This window comes from Astatotilapia calliptera, chromosome 22 (genome assembly GCF_900246225.1).
Source record: "Astatotilapia calliptera chromosome 22, fAstCal1.2, whole genome shotgun sequence".
Taxonomy (NCBI): Eukaryota; Metazoa; Chordata; class Actinopteri; order Cichliformes; family Cichlidae; genus Astatotilapia; species Astatotilapia calliptera.
In genome coordinates, this window is record NC_039322.1 from 3,019,155 (window position 1) to 3,039,516 (window position 20,362).

Below are 20,362 nucleotides of genomic sequence, written 5' to 3' on the forward strand. Positions count from 1 at the left end.
CGTACGCTGCCTCTTCACCACTGACACTACTTCTTCTAGTGTAGCGTCAGCTACCGATGCGTACAGGACCGAGCGCCCTCTGCTGGCGGAACTTATACAACAGTAAAACTTACATTGCAGTGGCCTTACTAAAAGAAAATGTCTCTGAGCATCAAATAAAATGGGGGGGCTACTATTTTCATGTCTCTGTCTTTAACATAGTGCCGCACTAACAAAGTGCCAACATAATCAGTGTAAGCAAACTAGATGATTCCTAGAATTATATAATTATTAACGGCAAATTTATACATGACAGACTCTGTCCCAACCTTTACGATCCACTTGCAAGGTTTCCACAGTCGATGATCCATGCAGGAACGCATTTCCGCCTACTGTAGAGATCACGTGTTTCCGGTTAGTGTGGAGGTCACGTGCTTCCTGTTACTGTGGAGGTCGCAATATGGCGCTCCCCAGTGGCTGCAGCCCTTCTCTGTGCATGGGGCTGCACGCCACTAACACGTTAACGATCTAACTGCGCTAATGCGTTGACGCCGTGCAGCCAACGCACGGGGCGATCTGCGTTAACTCGCTAAGAGAGATTTGTAGTGTTAATGCAGTTGTGGCTTCAACGTCATTTTAATGAAATTAACGCTAACAGCACTACTCTAAACATTAAAATGTACTTTTAACATACATTCACTAAACTTCAAACTGCATCAAAAACTATTTTGTGTGTACTCCCACACACAGGTTAAAAACAATAAGGAGCAGTTATTACACACTACATCGCAAAACCTGTTCAGGGCATGAAACTCAAGTCTGTCCAGTGTCACAGGTTGTCCTGTTATTCTACAAAACATATACAAATGTGAAGTTAAAACAGAGATGAATGATTCTGAGCTGTGGTCAGGTTTAACTTTTGCATCCTGTGGTCAGCATTGTACATCATTGTGAATCACTGAAAGTGTGTTTAACTGAGTGAGTTTTCTAAAAATCTAAAGTAAGTTTTACAAATTGTACCTTTCCTCTGAATATTTTTTAAATGTCTTTCACTTTTGAGGCCCTGTTTACATGTGCAGGCGTCTTTTGGAAAACAGACTTTTCTATTTATTCTGTGCTGCTTACATGTTAACAGCACTTTAGTCCAAGACAATCCAATACAAAAAGCACATGGCCCAAAAATCAAAAGAATGATAATCAATGAAGTTTCAATGAAACTCCAGAGGACGACCCGGAGGTCGGCAACACAATAGCCCACGATCAAATAGTTGTGGGGGTCGACAGCTTAACAGTTGATACCGATGTAACTCTGGGGGCAACCAGGAGGCCTGTGGTGGCGAACTGCATACAAAGCGGTGACGTCGTCGGTGAGGCCATGGCAGAAAAGCCCCCAGTGGCTTGGCTACACACACTCTGCGTAGCTGCATAGCATTGGCTTGGCAGGCGTCAGGCACGCCGAATGTCACGGCAGCATGAGAGCCACGAATAGTGGAGCTGCTGGCGACGGATTCGTAACTGAGACGAAGCCGAACCAGCAAGCGCGGGGACTGCTGGCGGAGACGAACAACAACAACAACAACAACCTTTATTTATAGAGCACATTAAAAGCCTTAGGCATACCAAAGTGCTTTACAAAAAACAATAAAATAATACAGTTAAGAGCATTAATATCAAATATAATAAGAACAGCAAACAATGTCCACAGTAGAAAGCCACTAATAAAATGGACTGCAGCACATAGATTATAGCAGACCCAGTGCCGCATGATAGAGAACACCAAGAATGAAGAAATAGTAAAAAGTTAATGCAATAGGTCGCAGTTAACAGTCAGCATTTAACGGGTAGAGAAGGCAAGTTCAAAAAGATAAGTTTTAAGGCGTGCTTTAAAAGAAAAAATAGAATCAGACTCCCGAATGCCAATCGGGAGGCTGTTCCATAACTCAGGTGCAGCAAAGGCAAACGATCGATCGCCTCTAGATTTCAACCGAGATCTGGGCTGAACTAACAATAACTGCGAGGATGACCTTAAAGCCCTGGCAGGGACATAAGGGTTTAAAAGTTCCTTAAGATAGGTTGGTGCAGTATTATTGATAATTTTAAAAGTAAGCAGCAAAATTTTAAATTGAATACGGTATTTGATAGGCAGCCAATGCAGCTCAGCAAGAACCGGAGTAATATGGTCAAACTTCTTGGTTTTAGTTAGAATACGTGCCGCAGCATTCTGAACTGTCTGTAATCTATGTAGAAGGGTAACATGGAGACCAGAATAGAGTGAGTTACAGTAATCTAGTCTTGACGTTACAAAAGCATGAATGAGCTTTTCTAAGTCATTATACGGGATATAGTGTCTGGCCCTGGAGATGAGACGAAGCTGATAAAAACTAGATCTGACAACAGCAGACACCTGTTTATCAAGTTTAAAGGAGCTGTCAAACAAGACACCCAGATTCCTGACAGTATCAGAGAAAGAACTAGTAAGAAAGCCAAAGGCATCTTGAAGTTTGGCGCGAAGGGCATTACTGCCAAAAATCATGATTTCAGCCTTTTTTTCATTGAGAATAAGAGTATTTGCCAACAGCCATTTCTTGACCTCACTCATGCACTCACGAAAGTTATTTAAAGATAAAGCGAGATCATCATGTAACTCAAAATAAATCTGGATGTCATCCGCATAATAGTGAAAAGCAATGTGGTATTTCTCAAAGATAGCGCTTAAAGGAAGCATATACAGTGAGAAAAGGGTCGGGCCTAACACAGAACCCTGGGGGACACCACAGCAAACAGGTACAGGGGAAGAGGAAGATGAGGCCAGATGTACCGAAGAAAGCCGATTGGAGAGGTAAGATTTGAACCAGTCCAAGGCAGTGCCCTTAATGCCAACAGAGTGCTCTAATCTTGCGACTAGGATGTTATGGTCAACCATATCAAATGCAGATGAAAGATCCAATAGAACTAAAACAGAAGGACGACCATTATCAGCCATAAGTAAAAGATCATTAAAAACACGAAGCAGCGCTGATTCAGTGCTATGATGTTGTTTAAAGGCTGATTGGAATTTATCATTTATATTATTCTCGTCCAGGTAGGTCTGCAGTTGAAGTAGAACCACCTTCTCAAGGATTTTAGCCAAGAAAGGAAGCTTGGAAATCGGTCTATAGTTGGCAAAATCACTATGATCCAGGTTATTTTTCTTTAAAACGGGTTGAATAAAAGCACGTTTAAGAACTGAAGGTACATAACCAGAAAGCAAGGAGAGGTTCAATATAGACAATAGACAGGGTCCAATTACATTAAAACAATCCTTGACTATACGAGATGGAAGAACATCATGTACACAATTAGTATTGTTTAGTTTCTCAGTTATACGCTTCAGAGTGGGAAGTGAAATTAATTCAAATTGATGTAAGGCAGCAGAACAGTCAGGATTAGACATACTGTCAGCCACCAAAGGAAGCGTAGATCTAAGAGATAAAACTTTATCTAGAAAGTAGTTTGAAAATTTTTCACAGAGACCTGGGGAGCACGAGAGTGGCATAGAGGGACGAGGATTCACCACTGAGTTAAAAATTTTAAATAGGATGCGAGGATTGTCACCATTAGAAGTAATAATCTTAGCGAAGAAGGCTGCTTTAGCCATTCTGGCAGCAGATTGGAATTTCGAGCGGCTAATACGTAAAATGTCATATGATGACTGGAGTCTATCATTCCTCCACCTCCTCTCATCGCGCCTGCACAAACGCCGTAGAACACGGACAGAGTCGTTTAACCAGCATTGCGAGTAGGTTCTGGGGCGTTTGTGTTTGATAGGTGCAACAGTGTTAAGAATCGAGGAACATGTAGTTAAAAAAGTATTGGTAAAATTCTCAAGTGTGTGTGGGATAAAACAGTCCGACATATTAAATGAAGAATTAACAAAAGATGTAGAGAAGTTGACCACAGTATCGGCGTTAATAGTCCGAGTAGGATGGAGAGGAACCTCCAAGTAAGGGTCAGTGATACCCAGGTCAACGTCAAAGATGACCGGGGAATGATCAGAAAGTCCAGTATTTCTAATTTCCTTAATACATATATCCACGTTAAATGAAAAAACCAGATCAAGGGTGTGACCCTTAACATGAGTAGGTTCATTTACCCACTGGGTAAGATTAAAAGAGTCAGTCAGTGCAGAAAAATCTTTAGACAGGTGGTCATCCATACAACAAACATGAATATTGAAGTCACCAGAAATAACTACAGAATCATATTTAAAAAGAATAGAACCCAAAAAATCAGCAAATTCAGAGATGAACATCTTATGATATTTAGGCGGACGATAAGCCACGACACACAGAGTAGTTCGAGGACCAGTCAATTCCAATAGCTGAGCTTCAAAGCTAGAATAGGTTGGGGAGGGTAGCAGCCGTGCCTCAAGTTTATTTCTAAAAACCGAGGCTAAGCCACCACCTCTACCAGTAAGCCTCGATGAGCTAAAAAAGGCACAGTCAGAAGGGAGAAGTTCAGAGAAGGGGATGAACTCACCCGGAGAGGTCCATGTCTCAGTCAAAAATAAAACATCCAGACCCGAGGAGAGAAAAAAATCATTTAAGAGGAAGGCCTTATTAGAAAGAGACCTAACATTAAATAAGGCCATCCGAGTCCGAGGAGTCCTGTCCTTAGTAGTAGCTCGTTTGAGGGTACTGAGGTTGTTTTGTTGAACACCACGGCCAGGCAGTGATATCCAAGAACGAGCAGAGTGGAAGGCCACTGGGCAGGCAGGATAGGACTGAGGGCCAACGGGACATATCCAACGGTGGTTGAGCAGTTTAGCCGCAAAGCGGCTACCAAGATGGTGGATGAAACGAGAAAATTCACAGCTAGTAGGGGGGTAATCCGTAGCCATGGCTCTGATATAAGCCTTGAAGCGGACACGGACACCACTCCTTCTACCCCGTCTCCTGGGACGTATCCTGCGGGGCATGGGAAGAGGTAAATCGGTCAGATGAGTGGGAGAGACGGGCATCAGGGGAATGGCATCACCCGCGGTCCCAAGACAATTCGGTCGTTGAGAACAGGAGAAACGAAGATTCAGGAGCGTGTTTCTATCATAGGTTATTAGCGTACAATCACCTAGAGAACAAAGTGCCAAAGATAAAGACACAAGGAGTACAACGCCGAGGCGCAGACGGAGTCGAAGACGGCCAGCCATGCACACCGGCGCCATCTTGGAACAAAAAAACGGCAGGCGTGCAGTCCACTGGCAGCTGCAGCCGCAGTGGGCAGAGTAATCCAGCAACTCCCGGGCTTGGATCGTCTCCTTGGCTCGGACCAGATAGCAGATCAGCACCGAAGCCGACGGGATCTCCAGCAGTTCGGGATTGCCGTGAAGAATCACCTCCATGGTGTTTACTCCCACAAGCTTTGTCCACACATCTGAGGTGCCAGAGATGTATGCTCACAGGTTCCAGAGACGGGGACACCCTCCTCACGAACAGCATCCACTGGGTCCATCTTGCGTCAGATCGTTCTGTCACGGCAGGGTGTGCCTGTGCTTTTTTGATACAGGACCCAAAAGCAGATGATGACAGAGGAGTTGTAGGTTTCAGCAAAAAACGAGCCTTTATTTGGGTTGAGGGCTGAACCAAAAATGAAAACTATGAAAAAACTATGAGAACTGTGACAATGGTGACAATTGTGGTGGGTATAACAGACGACCTGACAATGACATTGTCAGGGCTCGTGGGATGAGCCGTGTGGAATTTAATGAGGACCCAAGATGCAGGCAGCTGAGATGCAGGGGAGTTTTTATAGAGAAGGTGGAGGTACAAACAGAAACGGCAGAGGAGTGGAGGAAACTAAACAAAACCTAAACTGGAAAAAACTAAGAAAACAAACCTGAAGCGCTAACGAACACGGAGAAGTGGGAGCAGGCAGGCACAGAACAAAACCCTAACAAATGGTAAACCTTAACAAAAGATATAACAGAATAAACAAAGAACATAGAATAATATAAATACACACAAAACACAGAGTCGTCAGACTCAGGACCATGACAGACATACAGAAAACACACCGACTTAAATACATACGGCGGACGAAAGCGAAAGCATTTGCCAAGAATGTTTTCATTAATCAAGTGTATGAAAAAAATACACACAGGTCCTTTTCTGTCACCATGGGTACCTATGCCTCCTCCATTGCCCCTGTTACCTCTGGTGTCCCCCAGGGGTCTGTGCTGGGTCCCATGCTGTTCTCTTTATACTTGTTACCCTTGGGCCGAATCTTTGATAAATACAATATTTCTTTCCACTTTTATGCAGATGACATTCAAATCTATTTTGAACTAGCTGAGGATGTCATGTTGTCGTTGCAACATTTCTCCGATTGTATGAATGAAGTTAAAATCTGGCTACTGAGCAATTCCCTCATTCTAAATGATAAGAAGACTGAAATTGTAATCTTTGATACTCCCTTCTCTCGGGCTGAACTAATTGGTATTTTTAGGGCCCTTTGCTGACTCCCTTTATGACACTGTGAGGAACCTGGGTGTTGTCTTGGACAGTTCCTTCAAGTTGGACAAACATGTGTCCTCTGTAGTTAAATCGAGTTTCAATCAACTACGTCTAATCTCTAAGGCCAAGCCCTACTTACCACGTAAGGACCTGGAGAAACTTATCCATGCCTTTGTTACATCAAGATTAGATTCCCTGTAATTCCCTTTACACTGGTCTCCATTCTGCCCTTGTTCACAAACTATAGCTCGTTCAAAATGCGGCTGCGCGTCTTTTAACTGGAACTGGCAGGTTTGAGTCTATTACTCCAGTTCTTTCCGACCTGCACTGGCTCCCTATCAAATTTTGTATTGATTTTAAAATCTTATTGCTCACTTTTAAAATCATAAGTAACACCGCGCCCAGCTATCTTACGGATCTCCTCAGCTTTTATGCCCCTGGGAGAGCGCTTAGATCAGCAGGCCAAATGCTCCTGGTGCGACCTAGATCTTGGCTCAAGACCAGAGGTGACCGCGCATTCGCTGCTGTCACACCCTACCTCTGGAATAACCTCCCTCTAGCTATTCGGGCGTCTGATTCAATTCAATCTTTTAAATCTCGATTAAAAACTAATTTGTTTAGCCTTGCTTTCCCCGCCTCCTAGAACCCGCATTTTTGGTGTACTGTAAGTTATCTTTTTCGCTTTATTAATATTTATAATGTTTTAACCTTCAGCCTTTCGGGTTGTGCCTACTACGCCTGGTGTATTATTGGTTAGTTATGCACTGAAAAAAAGGGACTGGCCATCTCTTGGATTTATGTAAGCATCTTGCATGTATTTAACACAATTGCCTCATGTTTTAAAGATAAATGTAACTATATAGTGTAAAAATGACATGATATGCAGAAAGGGTGTATTAAATTGTTCATATCATGTTCAGGTGAAGTAAGTCAATAAGATAGCAACGTTAAATCTCGTGAAACCACGCGTGATTTCATCTCGCGGGCTTTGGATCGTGGTTTAAAAAATGCATCCATCTCAGTCAAGTCGAGCAGCCAACTCTACGTTTTTTGGTATGTCTTGATTTTTTGAATTAATGTTTACCATATTTCAGCCAAATGTAGTTAAACGTCTAAAGTGCCGCCATGTAACATGCTAAAAAAGAGCCGTTAGCTTATTTGCTGTTTTATCTGTTGTCAAAGAATTGGCGCTTTTTCATTTGAATTTGTCTTTGGCACAAGAGCCGTAATATCACATTAAACCTAATTGCGAGGCACTCATAACATAATTTGGTTTTCTGTGTGAATAGATTTGTCAACTGACTCTTCAGTTACATTGTGTATTTACTGCACCGTGGTGTTAGTGAGATTTTGGACATTGAACAGCTTTAGCTAATATCATCAGCGGTATTATGCTAGCTTACATCCCTACCCCTCCTGCCCTCACCTGCTGTCCTTTTGTTTTTGTTTTTGTTTTTGTTGATGCACATTGAGAGACCACATCTATTCTGCATTTCACCAGGAGTCAGCTGATGGATTGTGGGTTCAAGGTGTTATGGTAAGAAAGTATATTCTATTTTCGCTTAAGGTTTCTGTAACTTAATTATAATAGGTTTTTTATAATTATTAGGTGCATGCATACTCAAATAGACCACCCTATTAATACAACTGAGAAATCCAAAATCTGCCATAGGTTTAACTTATACCTGTATGTATTGTCAGAAAGGTGATTACTGGACTCACATTAATGCACACTTGAACTAAAATGAGGTTGTAACTTGTGGGTTCTTGGGTTGCAAATCAGAAATAAACATCTTTGGATTTTTTTAATCCCATAAGATCTGGAAGCACAGTTTTTATTCAACAAAACATTACTGATTATTAACCAAGCACAGTGCCTGCTGTTATTTCAAAATAATTTTATGTCATTTCAGATGAAATGCAGCATTCCAGTGCATCCCAACCATGCCTTTACAGTCAAGGTTTCTGACGGAGCTGAGTTTCTCTCTGGCAGTCTGCTGAAAGTGTTTGCAAAGTGATCGGGGGAACAGTGCACAAAGCTAAAGGATGTAGCTGCCATAATGACAGTAAGAACTTTAAAATTCTTTAACTACAAAGTGTATATGTATTGCATTAGGTCAGTAAAGATTTTTATGCTGCATCCATTGAAACAGTCAACTATTACCTGTGAGTACTGATTCCACCGAAAGGATGCCATAATTTTCGTCATGCATTTACTGGCCCACTGAGAAAAATTGATCTTTTTAAAAAAATAAATGTTCTGGAAACTATATATCCATAAAGTTGATGTCAAACAGGAACTTTTGATATTGCTTTGTAGATGCTGGTGTTGCATGTTGACTGGTTTAAGTTTTTGTCTGGGATCATTTTCTTCTGTGCTACTGAAAAGTTCACAAATCTCTGTTTTCTTTGTTATAATACTTTAGGATGACATTAATGCTCGAAGGGAGTCCCTCATCAAAGTGCTCCGCATCTGTGTGAAAGACAATTGCAACATCTTGGTGCAGGAGTTCATGGTGAGTGTTTTATGAGTAGATTGTGGATTTGCAACATTTAAAAATGCATTTAGTTATCCACTTGATCCTCATTGGACTGGTTAGGACCAGTAGTCCTCTTTAATAATTTGAAGTTCACATGAGGCCTGGTAGTGAACTCGGCCGCCGGCCCTTGAGGCCCCACCCCTGTATTAGGGGTCACATCAGTGTGAAAAAACTTTAAATTTGTCATTCTAGTGAACAAAGGAAAATCCCACCAATATTTACATTAGCTTTTGTTTGAAAAAAAAAAAAGACCAACAGCTAACCAAATTGTGGGGCTGAAAGTCTAAATTCTAACATCTTCTGAGTGACATAACCTGGATTTCTGATGGGCCGGTGTCTTTCTAACAAAAACTAATGTAAAATTATGTTTTTCACCCTCTCTTAGAAACTCTGTTAGACCATGAATGGCAGCATGGCAGGCCACTCTTTGGCTATAGCTATTTACTATGTTGCTTGCATTGGTTTAAATTACTCTAACATTAGAACTGGTAGATTCAAAAGAGATGAGTTTAAAAGGGAATCTTAAAAAAATGTTTTGTGTTTAACCAGGACTTGACTGAGGCCACTGCACAGATTGAGAAAACCACAATGAACATCAGTCTCCAGAGGATGCACCAGGCAATGACTTTTCTGATGTTGGCATCATCATCGAGGGTATAGTAGTTCTTCAAGATCTGGATAACGTGACCTTTGCAGTAGCCATGCTGTTTGGACCTTTTTTATTCCTTCAATATGAGTTACCCATCACAACTCTGCTACACTTTTGAGGTGATTCAAAGGGTGGTAATGGAGTTGGAAGCAACTCAGCTCTCAAGAAAAGTTCACAACTAAGACAAAACTGCTCCTGCAATGAAAGCTCACTGTTATGCATGTGAGGTGACCAGCTCTAGGTGAGAGGACATTTAAATCTCACACTTGTTCTGCTGCATTTTTGAAGCTCAATTCCAGGAACAGATCGCAGGGTTCATTTTTATATACACTGCAACTGCCATGAGGACGAGCCGTTTTTTTGTTGTTGTTGTTGTTTGTTTTTCCTTTTACTCTGTACAAGTTCTCTGTTTGGCAGCATTTTTAAATTTCTCTTTGTATTTTTTCTTTCTTTTACTAGTGAAGAGATGTAGCATGAACAGTTATGCAGTCTAAATATCCCATATGGGCCGTGTGAAATGGTATTTTCAGTTTCATTCAGTTGAAGTAAAGAACGTTGAATATTTCTAAGTGTGCTGTTTTGAACCAAGATGTCACAGTATGATTAGTGCTGTAATTTTTGACAGTCACTGTATCAATGTTATTTTTGCATCTCTTGAATAAAGGTTTTGACCTGCAAGTGCTAATTTCTTTAGTTATTGGGGTAAAATGGGTAATGTTAATAGGAAGGTGTTTGCCAATTCAGTAACCTAATTTAATGTTAATGGAAACTAACATTACCTCAAATTGTTTAGTTATAATTGTTGTTTAACTGAATCTTGACGTCAGAGGCCTTAAATAGAATGTTTTGATTTGTTCTTTCCCAACATTTTTCAAAAGAAAGAGTCTAATTTCTTTGCTGTGATTGATTCCAGAGAACACGGAAGAACTGACATTATTTAACTGTTGATTTATGTAGATTCAGTAGAGGAGTAATGTCAGTTTAATTCTTTACCTACTGTCAATGCAGTGAAATTAGACATTTTGTTTTGAAAGGTTACTGGTGGATGCCAGCAACCATCTTGGAAGAGGACAATATAATCTGTTATAAGGCCTCCATTTGAAAATTGTGTATTTGATACTAGAATATAATAGCAAAATGTAATTTGAAGATAACATGTAGCATTTAAGTGACCAAGTAGTATTGGGTAAAAGTTATTGAATGGTGTTGGGATAAAGTGAGAAAATTGTGAAGGATTAAAATATTTCAAGAGCTCAAATTACTTCATCAAAACATGTTTAAGTCACATTTTATCAACACAAATTGCACAGGTTTATTGAACATGAATAAATTGTGTTAATTTAACTCAATTGTTTAAGTTGCTGCCAAAGCAAAACATCTGTGTGCAACAAATGTCCACCATTGAATTAAGTAAATCCAACAACATATTTTTTTCAGTGTGTCACCTGCCTGTTAGTATATTTTATTTGTATTTTGTATTTTGTGTTTTGTATTTATTATTGCTCTAACTCATTCTGTGAAGCACTTTGGCATACCTGTGTTTTTTTAAATGTGCTATATAAATAAAATTGTATTGCATTGTATTGTATACAGGAGGTGATATGGGGAAGTGGGAACAAATGGGGAAACAGCTGACTGACATTAACATAATGACAGGACAGGAGAAGTGAACCTAATACAAGGAACAAAGAACACAAGACTCAAAATTAAAATAAAACAAAAATAAAACAGGGAAAACGGCCAAAAAAATACAATAAACAACGAAATAGCACTAAAATACACAAAACACTGGGTCTCAGACCCAGTACCATGACAGCGATACCCTAATCCCATGAGCCCCCTCCTCTTCACTCTGCTGACCCATGACTGCACTCCATCATACAGCTCCAACCTCTTCATCAAGTTTGCGGACGACACAACGGTGGTGGGTCTCATTAGCAACAGGGATGAGACCGACTACAGAAGTGAGGTGAGACGCCTGGCCACGTGGTGTGCTGACAACAATCTCTCTCTGAATGTGGAGAAGACGAAGGAGATTGTTGTGGACTTCAGGAGAATGCACACCCAACATGCTCCTCTGACCATTGACAGAGCGTCTGTGGAGAGAGTGAGCAGCACCAAGTTCTTGGGTGTGCACATCACAGAGGATCTCTCCTGGACGTACAACACCACAGCACTGGCCAAGAAATCACAGCAGCGTCTCTTCTTTCTCCGCAAACTAAGAAGAGCAGGAGCACCAGCCCCCATCATGTACACTTTCTACAGAGGCACCATCGAGAGCATCCTGTCGAGCTGCATCACTGTGTGGTTTGGAGCCTGCAATGCGTCCTGTCATAGAACCCTCCAACGCATAGTGAGAGCTGCAGAGAGGATCATTGGTGTCTCTCTCCCCTCCCTCCAGGACATTTACAGCACCCGTCTCACTAAAAAAGCCCTTTGCATAGCGGCTGATCCCACGCACCCAATGCAAAGCTTCTTCAAGCTGCTGCCGTCGGGGAGGAGACTGCGGAGTCTCCAGGCCAGGACCAGCAGACTGAAGGACAGCTTCATCCATCAGGCTGTCAGGAAGCTAAACTCCCTCCCGATTCTGCCCCCCTCTCCCCTCTCTCCTCCACGGTCTCACTGAACTCTGTCACACACACACACACACACACACACTCTGACTCACTCACTGGCCTGCACCAGTTACCAGTCACTTGGTGGAGCATTGGACTGCCATTACCTCATAAGCCTTTGTTGTTACACTATCTCTTACCATACATTACAAAATCTCCATTTGCACTATTTGCCTATTTGCACTACTCTGCCTGGTTTACACCCAATGTCATTTACCCATTATATTGTATATTGTATAGCTTTCTTGTTATATGTAAAATTGTATTGTATTGTATTTATTTAAATTTTTACTTTTTAATTATTTTACTTGCATTTTTAATCACTCTTATATTTTAATGTTCATTTGCTATTTTATCTAGGGATTGAGAGTAACGTAGTTTCTATTCTCTGTATGTCCTGTACATGTGGCAGAATTGACAATAAAGTTGACTTTGACTTTGACTTTGACTTGACTTTGACCATGGGTCATGTGGTCGTCTGCGCACCCACTGAGCTTGAACTGGCACCCTGCACAGTCCAGACTGGTCAACACTTAGTATTATATTACAATGTAGGGCTCAGGTTTGCTCTTGAAATATTTTCTTGTCTTCTCCTTCAGCTGAGATGTTTTTTTAAGAGGATTGCAGAAAATATCCTATTTAAAACCATACCTATGTATGATTGTAACCTAAGACACGAGGTTACAATCATACATTCACTCAAAAATATAATTATACAAAATCTGAAATATCTTTCTAACTAATAATAAAATCAGTTGATTCACCACCAGATCAAGATAAAAAGAATTGAATTTTTCATAGAAGGAGGAAGAAATGTTCTTTTTGAAATAATTTACAGTGAACATCATCAACAGCATCATCAGATCGATCCCACTCCCTGTTGCAGTCATTTCCGTAGAGAGGCACTTTGCATCAGCAGCACCATGCTCCAGTGCTCTGGGAGAGTTTATAGTCCTGAGAGTTGAACACTGGATGACTGACAGCTGTCCTTCATCACAACAGAAGCCACAGAAATCCTCCTCATCAAAAACATGACTTTGATCTGCGTCCTCATCTGGACTCTCCTCTGCTGCTGCTTCACAGGTAAAGTCCAGAGAATCAAACTCCTCTCCTCTATCAACATCTGTCCCTCTGAAATGAAGCCCACAAAACCATGAAGCTGCTTTATGTTTTTGTCTCTGTGTCCTCAGAGTCCAGAGGACAGATCACAGTGAGTCAGCCTGAAGCAGTGAGCCTTGCTGTGGGAGGAACTGTGAGCATGAAGTGTAGGACCAGTCAGGATGTTTATGACAACAATCGTTTAGCCTGGTACCAACAGAAAGATGGAGGAGTTCCTAAACTGCTCATTTATGGTGCTAGCACTCGACAATCAGGGATTCCAGCTCGTTTTACAGGCAGTGGATCAAACTCTGACTTCACTCTGACCATCAGTGGAGTCCAGGCTGAAGATGCAGCAGTTTATTACTGTCATGGGGAATTCAATGTTAACAGTCAGTGGGTGAACACACAGTGAAATACAGTCGTACAAAAACCTCCCTCAGTCAGACTGAACAGAAACTGAAGTGACTGCTGCAGCTGGAAGATACTGCAGAGACTGATACAGTTCACTGAGGACACACACACACACACACACACACACACACACACACACACACACACACACAGCTTTTCAGGCAACTTTCACAAAATGCAATGATATCCAAATCTCATAATCATATCAATTTAAACCAGGACCTTTTTGTTTTCTATTAAATAAATATTAGTGTTTTTATTTTTTTATTTTTGATAAAGTCAAAAATATTTAAAGTCTTGTAAAAACAATGCGTCTCCAAACACTTTTCAGATGGCTGATCCCCAATCAAATAGCAATAATGCTAATACTGATATCAAAAATATTCATTAAAGGCAGAAAATAGTTTGTATTCAGTCTGAAAATGTACAAATTGCAACATTACTTCATTGTTTACTTTGATGCTGTTTATTAGTTGTATCTCAATACTGGTACGGCCTTTTTGACAACACAAACTATTTTCTTCATTCATTAAAATGTTGAAATAATCAGTTTTAATAAGCTGTGAAAAATCAAGGGAGAAAATTAATGATTAATAAATATAATATTTTTATTTACAAACATTATCATTGTTATCAAGATAATACATAGGAATACAAGTTATTTACAAACAAACACGATTTACTGTGTGTTAACACAGTAAATCTAATTAGCCTGTTGATTTATCCATTATATGTCTTTTTTTCTTTTTTTAAACTGGTTTATTTATTTCAATGAATCAGTATGTTTGTAACCAGATCAAAACTGATGTTTAATAAAATGTGTTAAATGTTTTGGGTTTTTTTTAAATCCATGTTAATGTATTTATAAACATATATAACAAACAGCAGAAATAACAGGACATGTTCTGTTGAAAAATCTTTATCGTTGTAAAATCTTGAGACAAGTTCATAAAACAGGCAACAAAGAGATGAAGAATAAAGAGACTGAGATTGAAAAAGACTGCAGACTGAGAGCTGTAGCAAAGTTTAAACAACAACAACAACAAAACAACGTCATGTCCCCAGTGAATCAGCTCATGACTGTCTGCTGCACCCCGGGGCTCCTGCTCACTTCACAATCAATGCTGCTGCATCTGCGGCCGTCAACGATCCAGGACAGACTCCAGTCTGAGGGGAAGCCCTTGTTGGCCAAAATTCGTTTACAAACACAACTCACTAAAACAATTTTCTGCATAAACAGAGATATTTACTATACAATTAACCTTAATCTGAAACCAAGGAAGATGATGCAGAAAAATTTTTATTCATGTAAAATTTAGTTTTTCCACAACTGTTAATAGGAAAATTGTACTTAGTAGTCAGTATAATCTTTTAATGATATAAGTTTGCATATGGTAGAATGCTGCATGTAATCATTTGTGTGTAGAAGTATATAGTTGGTGGCATAGTGAAAGAATGTCTCATCCTAGGGGGCCTGTAACACTTCAAGGTGTTTCAGCGTCCACCCCCACATCCTGGGAGCATGGGGAGAGGTCGTACCTTGTTTTATTGTTTTATTGTTTTAACGTAGTGTAGCCTGGCTAAATTAACCAGCCCAGAACACAGATTATCTTTGGGGTTCTTTTAATCTGTATGATAAAGTAAGCGCTCAGAAGAAAATAAAAAGGTTGTAAAAATAAAGAAATAAAATTGTTACAGACAGTTCTTATCCAGTAACAGCTTTGTGCACTGGTAACCCACTGCTACTGCAGGTTATTTCCCCAACTTTATCAGCATCTGGAACTCAAGGACATCTAGCGTCATTTTGTGTCTGATATAAACCCATACATAAATAAAACAAACTTAGCAGTGCAAAAATAACTGTAGTGGCTTCTCCTGCTAAGATACAGAGCCAAGATTAAACAGTTAACAAGGTACATTTCCCTCTTACCCACAGAGATAATATAATACAAGTGTGGACTCAAATACATACAGTGCATTAATTCAGCAGAAAACGGAATATAGATCCCTCTGAGATGAACGGCGAAGTTGGTTGCAGCCACTCCTGGTGCCTTAACTGTTGCACACTTTGCATTTAAAACATATCAGGCAGCGACAAAAGGCAATTGCACACCCACATAACACCAATGCAAGCTAGCACTCCCGTGAATGTCTCTGTAGATCCCCATGAACCCTTGCGCTCTCAGGGGTACCCCAAAAGAAACAGCGCCATCCAGTGTCCCATAATATCGAACTTCCACCTGGCTACAGTAGCTATGTCTGTTTTAGTCTAAGTCCCTTTTGTTAAGATGAACTGTTAGACTTCTTCACTGTGTTATCTAGGGTGAACCATCTAGGGTGAGGGGGAGACTACCCTCTTCCTGACCAAGGATGTTCCTTTTGTGCTGTTATATGACCCTTTGATCAGCAGGACCACACACACACACACACACACACACACACGCACCCACTGAAGTATAAATAAAGACCGGGGCAGTTTCTCAGCGTGAGCCTCAGTGCTGGAGGCTGCCCTTGCTAGCAAGAAGTTCTGTGTGTTTCTCTTCTCTGAGTCTTTACTGAAGAAGTGTTTTAGAGTATATTTCTTAACAACAACTTACTGTGAAGATCATATAAAGAAAAAACATTGAAGGAACTGGTTTATCAACAGCAAGTAGGTAAAAATTTCAAACACAAATTTAGACATAAATTTCTGTCAGCCTCCCTGTGATATCAGGAAAAACAACAAAATAAAGTTTGGATGCTTTTTTTATCTCACCCAACAGCCAACAACTGAAGCAAATATAACATATTATTTTTATCATTTTAAAGGGTGAAAACTTACTTCCAACATCCAGTCTGGTTCCTCCACCAAAAGTCTACCACAGTGATACAAACTCATTGAGCCGTCGTACAAAAACCTCTGAGAGAGACACGGCTCTCTGACTCTGAAACAAACAAACTCAACAAATGATTTTTTTTTTGCACACTTTATCAGTCCCGTAGAAAATTAGTCCTGTGCACATAACCCATTCACATTGTGAAGCAGTGAGCAGCTGCCAATCCAGCACCCAGGAGTAGTGAGTAGAGACGGTACCTTGCTCAGGGGTACCTCAAGGCAGCCATTCTGTGGATTTGAATCCCTGAACTTAAAATTAGGGGGCGAGCACTCTACCTACTGAGCTATCGCTGCACTTTTTTTTTTTTTTTTTTTTGGGGGGGTGTCAATGTATTCCCTGTGTAATTCTGGCAGCTGATGTGAAGCATTCTTTAGTAAAATGACACAACCTTTATTGTAATTTTTCTATATTGCTTACTCATTTCAAAGCTATCTATATAACATGTTACACGTGGAGTATTGTGACAAACTAGCTGATCCATCATTCAACAACACGACAAAAGTAAGTGAAATTTTATTTACCTTTCAAGACAAGCGGGTGCTTGCTCATAATGCTTACAAAAGTGTACAATGAATTACACCGAAGAAATAAATGAATAGAAATGAATAACAAGACAAAAACTAGAGGTTTGCATTAGAATCCTAAATGTATGCAGAGTCGAGAGTCACCCCAAGAGTCCAGACAGAGGATTTAATTGTAAAAACCATTCTTTAAGATAAATATATTAAAAAACATGCGAGCTGATTGAAGCAAGTCCCTGTTGGAGTCAGATTATTTCCATAGAGGCACTTTGCATCAGCAGCACCATGCTCCAGTGCTCTGGGAGAGTTTATAGTCCTGAGAGTTGAACACTGGATGACTGACAGCTGTCCTTCATCACAACAGAAGCCACAGAAATCCTCCTCATCAAAAACATGACTTTGATCTGCGTCCTCATCTGGACTCTCCTCTGCTGCTGCTTCACAGGTAAAGTCCAGAGAATCAAACTCCTCTCCTCTATCAACATCTGTCCCTCTGAAATGAAGCCCACAAAACCATGAAGCTGCTTTATGTCTTTGTCTCTGTGTCCTCAGAGTCCAAACCTCAGGTCCCAGTGACTCAGCCTGGAGCAGTGAGCTCTGCTGTGGGAGGATCTGCCACCATAAAATGTACAACTGGACAGAATGTTTATAGCTCCAACCTTTTATCCTGGTACCAACAGAAAGATGGAGGAGTTCCCAAACTGCTCATTTATACTGCTACCACTCGACAATCAGGGATTCCAGCTCGTTTTACAGGCAGTGGATCAAACAAAGATTTCACTCTGACCATCAGTGGGGTCCAGGCTGAAGATGCAGCAGTTTATTACTGTAAAGGAGAATTTAATGTCAACTCTTGGGAGCTCTTCACACAGTGAAAAACAGTCGTACAAAAACCTCCCTCAGTCAGACTGAACAGAAACTGCAGTAACTTCCAGCTGCAGCAGAGACTGACACAGTTCAATGAGCACAACCACAATTTCATGAAGGGACTGAATTTTTCATCATATCACTCAGAAATCTGAAGTTCACTATTAAATGATCATTATGGTGGAAACTTCTTTCTACCCACTAAAAAACTCAGGAAATCTTGAACTAACACGGTTGTTGCTGTGAATCTTTGAGTAGTTAGAAGATGCTTGATCATGAACTTTGACCTCAGCTTCATAATGGATCACAGACACACTGTCTTTAAATAAAAGAAACAAATCTCAACACTCAGTCACCCTGAAGCTCAACGATTTCTAAAGATTATATCGAATCAGTTTAAAGTCAAATATATCCAGTTTTACATTCAGCTCTTATGAGACCAGAGTTTTTTAGTTTTTTCTCGTCTTCATGTTCAGACAACAAACATTTGAAAGTGAGGCCTTTAGCCTGCATGTTAGCAGCTTTCAGCCAATCAGAGCAGAGTTCAGGATGAATAAAGTCACTTAGTGCATTAGTTTGAACTCATCTGCCTTCTGCAAAGAGGACACCTTCTGTTCATTTAGATCAGCCACAGAAGAGCTCAGGCACACATTTCATAAACAGCTTCACTATCATTAGCTCACACACTGATGCTAAATCAGTAGCATTTCAAGCCAAGCAGCCATCAACAAGGATTCCTGTCACTCTGTTGACGTCAGAATGAGTCTCATGTCATGTTTTCTTTAGGCTTCGAAATTTCTATTGATGAGCTTATAAATTCACACAATTCCACCTTTGAGTTTAAACTGTCTTCAGCAGGCTTGACTCTAGAAAAATAATCCTTATCTTTTCACATAGATTGCGGCCGGAAAAAAAGAAGCGCTGTGAAGTGTGTGGACCCAATATAAATGCACCAGATACACAAGAAGTACATTTGCAATATACACACACAGTGAAACTCTGCCCCTCATGGTTGGTGTAGTCTGGCATGAAAATAGCCATGTTCAATCGGACTAATGTGTTGTTCAGACAGATGTTGTGTAAACTAACCAGAGTAGGTTACATTTCTAATGAAGGTCGAACAAATAAATCACTACAGTTTTGGAAAAACTTGCTTTATTTGTACATTTGTTCATTATTTTTCAGTCTCACTGAGGGAAGCTTCATAAGCTCAGGACAGCTGCAGCTGACTGACTCTGTGTGTTTGCATATGTGTCCTGCCTCTCTGCTCACAGCTGTTAAGAGGCCAGTGTTGATCAGTGGCTGTCCAGGCCTTTCAGAGCCACTCACACACCAGCAGCACAATGATGATGTCACTGACTCTACTGCTGGCCACCCTGGGGCTCCTTGTTCAGGGTGAGACTCTCTGTGAAAACTTTGCTTCAGCATGCAGCCAGGTTCACCACAATGATGTTCTGCTCTGATGGAGAAACTCTGAAACCAGCAGCACTGACCTTCTTCCATCTGTTCTCCATGTTAGAGAAATGATCCTCTAATGTTTGGATGTTCATCATCTTTCTCTGAGTTTGATTTGTCTCAATAACTTTTCTCCACTTTTTCATGTTTTCAGGTTCATCAGCAGAAATCATCCTGACTCAGACTCCTACAGCTCAGTCTGTTGTTCCAGGACAGACTGTCTCTATCAGATGTAAAGCCAGTTCAAGTGTTGGCTCATGCCTCCACTGGTACCTTCAAAAGGACGGAGAATCTCCCAAACTCTTAATTTATTATGCTACCAGCCGTCAGTCTGGAGTTTCTGATCGTTTCAGTGGAAGTGGATCTGGGACTGACTTCACTCTGACTATCAGCAGAGTTCAGGCTGAAGATGCAGGAGTTTATTACTGTCAGCAGTGTAGCAGCTTCCCGTTCACACAGTGATACAACGCCGTACAAAAACCTCACACAGCTGGAGAGGAACTGAGAAAAAAGATCATCTGCTCAGAAACACACATTATTTATTTTTATAAAATATTTTGATATTTTTAAAAATAGGTTTATATGTTGTTCTAATACCATTTTATAACTGTTAACATCATCAGTTCTTTATGGCCAAATACATATTTATTGCTAAAATTATCTTCAAATCAGAGAATATCGATACAAGCAATGAGTAAAAGCAATCATTTAAATATTTTATCTTTGTATTATGAAAGCTAGAAACAATGTTCTCAAACTGAAAAGACTAATGACTAATTCAGCCTGCTTCTTTTTCTGCTTCTTCTTCTTTTTTTTAAGAAAATCGCTTAAAAACCTTGAGCCCTTTTCAAACAGATCAA

The 20,362-nt window shown here is 40.4% G+C and overlaps 1 gene segment (V, D, J or C); it reads left to right on the forward strand.

The window, feature by feature from the left end:
* The first annotated feature begins 19,357 nt into the window (after positions 1 to 19,357).
* Positions 19,358 to 20,007, forward strand: LOC113014117 (immunoglobulin kappa variable 6D-21-like). The segment is given in 2 exon segments: positions 19,358 to 19,442; positions 19,657 to 20,007. Coding segments are annotated over 2 exon segments (360 nt in total).
* The last annotated feature ends 355 nt before the right edge of the window (positions 20,008 to 20,362 follow it).